Genomic DNA, 9,725 nt, shown 5'->3' with positions numbered 1-9,725 from the left:
GGACGTAGCTTTGAAAGACATAGATTTGTGTTTTGGCTCACCAAAAGTGGCATGAAGAATAAGTATTGATGCTTAAGCGAGTGAACAACTGCTTGGATGACCTAAAACAATGCCAAAAGTGTTACGAGTGCTTAGTTTTTTAATATCATTTTAAGCTTTTCACATATAGTTTTTAGTACTGAAGTGATAAATAGATAACTTTTTTAATCTCTCACACTTTGTATTTGTATTCGTTTAGTTTATTTAATTCGATGATTATAATTAAAAAAAAATGATGTATAAATGGCTATAAAAAGTGAAAATATCATAACATTTTGGAGACAAATACTTCAAACACAATAATTTTTTTTTTTTTTTTTAAAAGAAGACATTTCGCTACTAAAAATCAATTCAAAGAAAACAACTAATTAAGCGATTGAGAATCAATTAAAACAAGACAACTAATTAGATCGAGTACTTAATTGTCTGAAAAAAAATTTAATGGGAGATTTGCAAGATTTGGAACGAGTTGACCATTTTCACTCAATTCTCTTTCGGAACCCTACGTGAATGAAAGAAATGACGAGCCCTCCATTGCTGATCGACACCTGGCATTGATGACTAGGAGAATCCCTGTTTTCTAACACAATTTTGGAAAGTGACGCAACTTCAAATCCAAACTGTCTCACTATTTTCAGCTGTCCTTTTTCTATTCCTTTTCGTGGAGTGCAGTCATGCACGTTGCTGCCTTGTGATCTATAGTTTTGTGTATGTGCCGTGGGATCAACTACCTCTGGTACACCTCTATTACCGAATCCCGATCTTCTCTAGATCATCTTTGTAAGGATTTTGAAGATTCGTAAATCATATCAATTTATCATATATTGTTCGATTAGAAATCATTTTTAATTTTTTATTTAAATTAAATACAAACTGTACCTGATAAAAACTGATCGCACGATGTACGATGAACGAACACAATTTATGAATTTTTAGGATCTTTACCAAAAACATCCGGAAAGGATCCTGTTGGCTGTTAACCCATCATATGGAGGAAGGAGGATATATAATAATTTGCTGGAAAGGGGAAAGGTGCCTGGACTAAACAGGAAGATGATATTCTGGGGCAGTACGTTGAATAGCATGAAGAAGGAACTTGGAATAAGCACAGAGAACCTGGGGTGAATTTGGAATAAAAATAGAGAACTTGGGGCAATTTTCTTTTATACATATTTCTTGTATATCTGAACAGATAACATAAGGAAACCTCTATATACTCACACAAACAACTCTACCTACTCTACATCTGATATGAGACAAATTGACTCACATCAACACTCTCCTTTAAGTTGATGCATAGACATCTCCAATACCCGACTTGAGTGAGTCATCAACAACACGTTTTGACACAGCATGTGTCAATACATATGCCAGCTATTTTGAAGAATTAATGAACAGAACCTTGATCTGTTTCCATTCTGGATTCTCTTTAATGAAGTGTATGTCCACCTCCATATGTTTTGTTCAATCATATTGAATTGGATTGTTTACAATAGCTCGAGCAACCTGATTATTGCAAAAGGGTCTCATGGCACCCTTAGGTTTAAAGCCTAAGTCAGTAAATAACCAACTTAGCCAGAGGAGTTCACACACGCCATGAGCAATGCCTCGATACTCAGCCTCTGCAGAAGATCGCGCAATTACATTTTGTTTTTACGACATCATGTATAACCAGATTGCGCCCTACAAAAGTGAAATAATTTGAATTAGAGTATTGAGCTGTAATTTTTTCTGGCCCAGTCAGCATTAGTAAAACCCTCAACACCCAAGTATCGTGCTTCTTGAACACCAACCCTTTTCCTGGACTCGCAAACTTTAGATACCCCAAAATACGCATTAGGGCCCCCTATGTGGTCTTATTAGGTGAATGCCTAAATTGATTAACAACACTCACTGCATATGCAATATCTGGGCAAGTGAGTGACAAATAAATCAGTTTTTTTTCACTAAATTTTCATCTCTCTCCTTGTTAGTCGGCACTTGATCATGATATATACCAAAATGATGATTCTGAATAATAGGAGTGTCAGATGGCTTACAACCAAGCATCCATCTCTGCTTATGAAGAATAGGGTATGATCAGAATTAGCCTGCCAATGGCCAAAAAATTTCTTAGTTGTAAGGTTCTAAAAAATGTTTGGCGCTAGTCGGGCGGTGGGTTAGCACCTAGCGGTTAGGCGGCTAGGTGGGATCTAGGTGGGCACCTAGGTGGATTTAGGTAAATTTCTTATATATTATATGAATTAATTAAATTTACTATATCAGACATAAATAATTATTGAATAATATGTTATTTCTTATAGAAGAACATACATATGTGAATGTTTTATGTACATATCTAATATGCTTGCCTAGTAAAAAAATAAATAAAAATATTATCTAAATGATTTATAATTTATAATTTATATAACATTTATATACATATAATATACATCCCAAACTTTTAAAACTATAAAAAAAACCCGCGCAAGTGGGTGGTTTCATATTTAAAACCAACTGATTAGTGGGTGGTTTCATAATTAAAACCACTCTTTCACATCACCCAAGAACCCATCACCAGCTTTTGAATTTCGTTTCTTCTTCTTTACCCTTACCCTTTCAGAACCTAATCTTTTAGTCTCTCTCTCTCTCTCTATCTCTCTCTCTCTTGGCACGCACTTCCCTCATGCCTCATCTTCGTTCTTCTTCTTCGGCCTTTCACTTTCAGAACCTCAAAGTTGGATCTCAAATTCAACTTGCGCCACCACAGATTGAAATGTTTAATACTCTCTCTCTCTCTTCCCTCATCTTCACAAGGATGCAGAAATTCGCCGGAGCTCTGCTGTTATGTACGAGATTGGAAGTTGTAGATCTAGTTGCAAAAATTGTAGCGAGATTCAAATCGCCTAGACGGCTGCCTAGTGCCGCCTAGCCCGCCTAAGTCTTCCCTACCTAATTGAACGTTTTGGTCTAAATCGTGTCGGAGCTCCGCCGCCCAGCGCCTAGGCGGTCGCATATGCCGATTTTTAGAACACTACTTGTAGTGAACCTTCCATATTTTTAGACCATACAAGGTCTTCAACCTGAACACATTTCCTTTCCTAGTCGTATCACCGAAGCAAGGAGGAAATTCCATATAAACCTCCTCAGCTATATTACCATGCAAGAAATCGTTCTTTACATCAAATTGTTTGACTTACTTCCATTTTCGGAGAATTTTTAGTGGGGTGGCTAAATGCGTGCAATTCTAAAGAATATAATTTCTTCAAGAATATATCAAACCAAACGGACTCCAAAAGAATCATGGAAGAGAACAGGAGCCAAGGCACACCAGCCAGTGAAAAACATACGTTGATTAAAAACACAGAACCCACAATATTACAAAACCCTGAAGGAAAAATTTAATATATTGACGGAATGTCGGGGTGTTTTGTGTGTGTGTGTTTCAACCTATGGCGGGATTCTACTTTTGGTGTTAAAACGTATTTGAAAACCCCACTAACAACACCTTTTTTTTTTTTTTTGAACAAATGATATTATCTATAGTAAAAGGATGTGAGAGTGAGCTAAGAACAACACCTTAATTAGCTTAGGAACAAAAGGTGAGAAAGAATAAAAATTCACAAATTAGTTAATTAACCCTCGCTCCTTAATTGGATTCAAAGTAGCTATTTAACAAACATTGTATGACTTTATTGAAGAAAGTTGAGGTTCCATCATAAAATCAATTAACAATATGGGGAGTAGCCCAACCTTATATAAACTCATGCAAAGTCCCTCCTCTCATCAATGTGGGACTCATTCTTAATATGCCCCCTCACGTGTGGCGAATTTTTAAGCCTAACACGTGGACATATAACGGGGTGACGTGGAGCGCGTGTGGCCGTTTGGCTTCACATGTGAGATAACTTAGCTCTGATACCATGAAGAAAGTTGGGTTCCACCATAAAACCAATTGACAAGATGTGAAGTAGCCAAACCTCTTATAAGCCCATGCAAGGTCTCTCCTCCCATCAATATGAGACTTATTCTCAACACTTACAAGGGCTTGGGTTATTCTCATATTAATTGCCAATTAGTTTTAGGATAGTGTCAACTTTTTTTATGGTATCAAAGCATGTATTGTCCTCTTGTTAGACTTAAATGAGGTCACACTTATGTGAACGTGTTGAGAGTAGTCTCACATTGGAGTGTTAATAGACCTTGCATGAGTTTATCACGAATTAGCTACTCCCTATATTACAAATTAGTTGTAAAGTGAAGTCTCTACTTCTCATTTGTCAATTAGTTTCTGAATTTAATTATGTAAAACATAATTATGCCCTCATGCTTCCTGGATGGTTCCTTCCCTAGTTCCAGCAGGACATTATTGAAGTGGAGGGGTTCAAAGAAGTTGTCTTTGAACGATATAAGGAAAAAAACAATATTGACCGATCGGAACAACTTATCTTGACTTAAAAAGTTAGGAGGTGCTTCAAATCAAACAAAATCATGACAAATAGAATAAGAGATGCCCACGAGAAATTTTCAGAATGTCAACAAGGCCGGATACCTCTAGTGTCATAATATAGTTAGTTGAAAATTTTATTTTTCGAGTTTCCAACTAACTGTATTATTACACTTGGTATACTAAGCCGTGTTCTTGATACTTTATCTCTGCAGACACAAAGCGCACATGAGTAGGTAGTTAAAAGAAGATTCATAGACCATGACAACTCCTTGAGCTACAAGCTTGTTGGTGACTGGTTCTGCGCCCTACTTCAGGCCATGGACTCTTCCTTGACATGTTTCAGTTCAAGTCTACCTTACAGAGTGAAATATATACACACACACACACACACAGAGCTTAGCTGGTTGATTGTCTACACCACGCTATAAAAAACATTTCCCAAGCAAAAAGTAAGCAAATATATTGTAAACCCGAAACCGAAAACCGAAACCCTAGCTATGTAACTGTGTGCACAAAAGATGAAAAGAAAGGCATGCGAAATAGCAATGGGAGGAAAAACAAGAGAGACAACAAAGTAAAAGAGAGCGAAAGGCTTCTCAAGTGGGCAGTACTTATGCTTTCGGGCACTCTTCGGCGGATGCTGTTCTCGTTCGCTACATGCAATCAGACAAAACACATGATGGTTCTGTTAGTGGGGATGAAGTTGAGGAGCAAATTCATAAGTTTCGAGGCCTAAAAAAGGGGCAGCAAAACAAGCGAAAGATAGAGATTATCGATGTTGATGATCTGGAAGAAGATGATCATAAGTTGGCGGATGAGAAGAAGTGGATTGAGGATGAGTGGACAGTATGCTATGCAGTTGAAGACAAATATTCGGCGCTTCTTCAGAATAACAAGAAGAGACGGAAAGGTAGGCATGCTTTGGAGGAAGTTAAGGAGCATTGCGTCTCCATCACGCCGTCAATTCCAATATTTCAAGACTTGTGGTCTAATTTTGAGAGTGATCATCATGTTAACAACGATGGTGGCGAGGGATCTTTCTGATATACAAACTTGGAAGATAGCGAGGCACAATGTGTCTCGAACCAACCAGTATCGCAATCTGAAGATATGATTACAAATTCAGCCCTAAAATTTGAGAATCATCATCAGGGTGACAATAATTGCGACGGGTACTTTCAGGATAAAGATTTAGAAGATAGTAATGTGCTATGTGTCTCGACTGAACTAATATCAAACTCTAAAGACATCTTGCCTCATTCATCACCCCTCGTCGGTGATCGTCATGGTAGCAACAATAGCCGCGAGGGATCTTTCAGCTGGTTATTGATTTGGAAGATGACAAGGCAGAATGGGTTCCGTACCAACAAATATTGAAATTTGAAGGCATCTTGTCTAATATTTCAACCCTCAATTCTGAGAGTGATCATGGTAACGACAATGGTGGCGATGAATATTTTTGGGATAAAGATTTGGAAGATGCTAGTCCGCTACGCGATTCTACTCAACTAATATCAAAATTTGAAGACATCTTGCCTAATTCTTCACCCTTGATTAGTTTTGAGACTAATCAACATCATCATATTGTTGGTGATCACCATGGTAACAGCAATGCCAACGGGGAATCCTTCAGCTGGTATATTGATTTGGAAGATGATAAGGCACAATGTGTCCCGAACCACAATGACGGTGAGAGAGATATTTGGAATAAAGATTTGGAGGATGGTAAGGTGCTATGTGTCGCAACCGAACTAGGATCGAAATCTGAAGACATCTTGTTTAAGTCACTACCCTTGAGTTTTGAGAGTCATGATCATCGTCATGCAGTAGATGGTGAACATGGTAACAACAATGGCGACAATGGAATCTTTTCGACCAAAGATTTGGAAGATGCTAACGCACAATGTGTCTCGAACCAACTGATATCAAAATCTGAAGACATACTGTCTATATCAACCTTAAGTTCTGAGAGTAATCATCAGCTTGTGGTGGATGATCATCATGGCAACAACAACAATGGCGGCGAGGGATCTCTTTGGGATGAAGTGTTGGAGCATGCAAAGGAAGTGAATAACATTAATAATCCCAACGGACACTTCAGTTACTCAAGAGGAGTTTTGCTCTCCAATCTCGACCAAGATGTTAGCTCTAATGTTTTTTTCTTCCCTTTACATAATATTTTAGACATTTACGGGTGACACTTCTGTTTTTTCATTTTTCTTTTAATTTAATAAATGTAATTGTATCGCCATTCTCATTACCTACACCCCAATACGCTACCATGGCATGCATTCTCAAACGAATAACGCGAACCGACAATAAATAAAAGTACAGAAAAAGTCAAATCCATTGTATATAAAGCATAACTTCAGTCTCCATAACTAACATAACCTGTTTTAAACAAGTAAGAAATGTGCAGAGAAAAATCATAGTCTGATGGGAACCAGGCTATCAAAGACCAAGTACAAATTAAAATGAAGCGTAATTAGACCTGCTAGTAAAATGGCAGAAACAGTCGTGCATTGGGAGGTAACGCATAAAAAACTGCGTATTCTGTACAGAACTGGGGATTCTGCAAAGAAATTCCAAATCCCTTAGATGTATAAAAGCTTTTTGCTTTGAGAGCACTGGATGCGCCGATTTCATCAGATACAAGGTCTTCAATGCATCAAAAGTCAGACAATCCATGGATAAACATCATTATCCTCAACCTCACGGCAGTCATCAGAACCACTCCCATGGTTGAAGTCATACTCCTCATCATCTTCTACTTTTCGGTTACCGAAGTCATAATCCTTATCATCATCAGACATCAAATCTATATCCGAATACCCAAATGGGTTGTCTTCATGGTAATCAATTGCAGAATCAAATTCATAGTCAAGAGTGGAATCATCAGGAAACCACAATTTTTTCACTTGTTCAGCACATCTTCTTCTCAACTTTCCTCCCAGCTTAAGATTGAAGCACTGCCGAAGATCAAGCAACTCGAGCTGAGGACAATGGTCAAGAATGGCCAGCAAGCCATCGTTCGTTAGCTTATTCCCAAAAAGCTGGAGGTGGCGTAAATCATGCATCGTTCCTGCTATAGCAAGTGCATCGTCGTCACACTCTTCATCTGACCATCTGTACCACCGGTTGTTAAATTTGAATGATTTCAAAAGAGGGCAAGAAGACCCTACAACTTCTAGAGGTTCATGTGAGAATGCACAATACGAAATTTCAAGGTCTTCCAAGAGTGGAAGTTTAGAAGCCACTTTAGCCAGTCCCTCATTCGTTATGCCATCGCAACGGACAAGTCGGAGACGTTTGATTCCACTTGAACTATTGAAAGGTGATAGATTAATATGTTAGGAACTACAGAAAGACACATAGGAAAGAAATTCTAATCAACATAAATTACATCATAATTCATTGGCATGAAAATATGGAATTTCTAGCATACATATATGTATATTGTGTCTGCCCTTGTGTGTGTGTTGTGAATCATATCAGAGAGAACAGATGCTCAATAAATATACGAAAAGAAGGCATCACTTAAAAGGCTTTTGTAGCCAAAATGGTCTCTAAGATTGGTATAACTCATCACTTTAGTCCCTGACATTGAAAATGGATAAGAGTGGTCCCTGGGTCTTCAATCATTTTGGTCATTCCATGAAAAATCTTCGTTAGATGGAAAAGCAAGTGGAGGGGTTGATTGAACAAAAATAGCTCAACTTAACGGAGATTTTTTCACGGAACGGTCAAAATGAATGACGGTGGACAAATTTAAGGACCATTTCTATCGATTTTTAATAACAAACCAAAATGAAAAGTTATTTTAACCCCAGAACCATTTTGGCTAAAAAGCCATAATTAAATAAGTGACAGTATACTAACCAAGAAAACTAAACCAAATACTAAATACCAACTCTTTTCTTGGAAATTATACGCAAAACACATCACTAAATGTCTAGGAAAATCATCATCCCAGGAATTTTCATACATGCATTGCAGCGAATGGTCTAGTCAGTAACCCAAGAAAACAAGTTTGCAGCACAAACCCTGGACAAGGTGAAGGGTGTTCGTAAGAACACAAGTAGGTCGTAAGGACGAAAAGGGCATCGGCCACTTTTCCTCCTAGACTTCTTCTCATAAGGGTTAGTTAAACTACACAAGCACATTGGGACTCGCCCTCCAACGCAGTTCTTGAGATGAAGGAGTCATTAGGCTCAAACAAAATTGTGACATTACCAAAAGACAATGACTTGACCAACCTTGAATTACAACTCCCAAATGTGAAACAACTAAACTAATGTTGAAAGAACAAAACCCGAAAAGCAAACATAGAACAACTAAATTGACATTTGAATACCAGTTGGTGATGTACGTGAGAAGCTCATCGGAGCCGAAATCTTCGACATTGATACAGACCAGATTTCCAGAGCTGCGGTCAACGGCGTGGCGGCACATCTTCTCCAAGTCGTAATGAATGTGTTTCTGGTGATCAAGATCGCGCAGGTCGATGGTGCACCACATCAGCGGGTCCTTGCAAATGTTGTTCCACGTCGCGCACACCATCTGAGCGCTCGTCAGGATTTCGATGGCTCCGAGCCGAGAGAGTATTGAAACCGTGACGTCCTCCGGCAGTTCGGTCCAGTTTCGGCCCCGGTCTGGAGGGGGTCGAGCGGAGGAGGTCATTGAGAGTGGGGAGCTGCTTGATTTCTGTTCCGGTTTTATTTAGAACCCGCGCTATATATACCTAGGCTCAAGTGTTAACTCGGGTGGTTGGGTCACGTTGGGTTGGGTCGGACAACCCAACTCAAGCCCAGGTTTAGATTTAACCAACCCCACTTGCCTCAAAGACCATCTCCAATCGCATCAAGCTCATTATGCCTAAATTAACTTATCAACATCAAAGTGCTTTCGTCCCGGAGAGCCAAATTTCTAACAACACCGTATTGGCGTTTGAAATTGCTCAGTCTTTATTTAGGAGAAGAAGTAGAGAGAGATTCTTGGCTCTTAAACTCGACATGAGCAAGGCGTACAATTGCATCAAATGGGGTACTGGAGCAACTCCTGATATAACAGTAAAGGGAAGACGTGTAGGCGGATTGACTCATCACGTTCCCATTGAAATAGGATCCACACAAGAAAAAACACTTGTCATTTGTTCGTAGGTATAGGGGTGCAACTCGGACGGGTTGGAAGGTCAACCTAATCCTAACCCAACTTTTACAATTCGAGCTCGGGTTTGAGTTGGGTTTCATTCTTGGGC

At 38.8% G+C, this 9,725-nt stretch overlaps 1 protein-coding gene across 1 annotated transcript; it reads right to left on the bottom strand.

Moving 5' to 3' along the window:
* Positions 1-6,797: 6,797 nt before the first annotated feature.
* LOC137726164 (F-box protein SKIP19) lies at positions 6,798-9,628 on the bottom strand. Its single transcript, XM_068465045.2, has 2 exons — positions 8,823-9,628; positions 6,798-7,792 (listed from the first exon to the last, which is right to left on the bottom strand). Exons 1-2 carry the CDS (start codon positions 9,146-9,148, stop codon positions 7,144-7,146), a joined length of 975 nt encoding a protein of 324 aa, XP_068321146.2. The 5' UTR covers positions 9,149-9,628; the 3' UTR covers positions 6,798-7,143.
* Between the last annotated feature and the right edge of the window lie 97 nt (positions 9,629-9,725).

This window comes from Pyrus communis, chromosome 5 (assembly GCF_041283825.1).
Source record: "Pyrus communis isolate YQ-2024b chromosome 5, ASM4128382v1, whole genome shotgun sequence".
NCBI classification, from domain to species: Eukaryota; Viridiplantae; Streptophyta; class Magnoliopsida; order Rosales; family Rosaceae; genus Pyrus; species Pyrus communis.
The sequence above is the reverse complement of the archived record's forward strand: the minus strand, read 5'-3'. Positions and strand labels throughout refer to the sequence as shown.

Bases quoted from the DNA above. Each gene is read 5' to 3' on its own strand.
- LOC137726164 (XM_068465045.2), bottom strand. From the start codon at position 9,148: ATGACCTCCTCCGCTCGACCCCCTCCAGACCGGGGCCGAAACTGGACC. The intron at 7,793-8,822 runs GTATTCAAATGT...ACCTTTCAATAG, and splicing joins CTCACGTACATCACCAACTG to TTCAAGTGGAATCAAACGTC.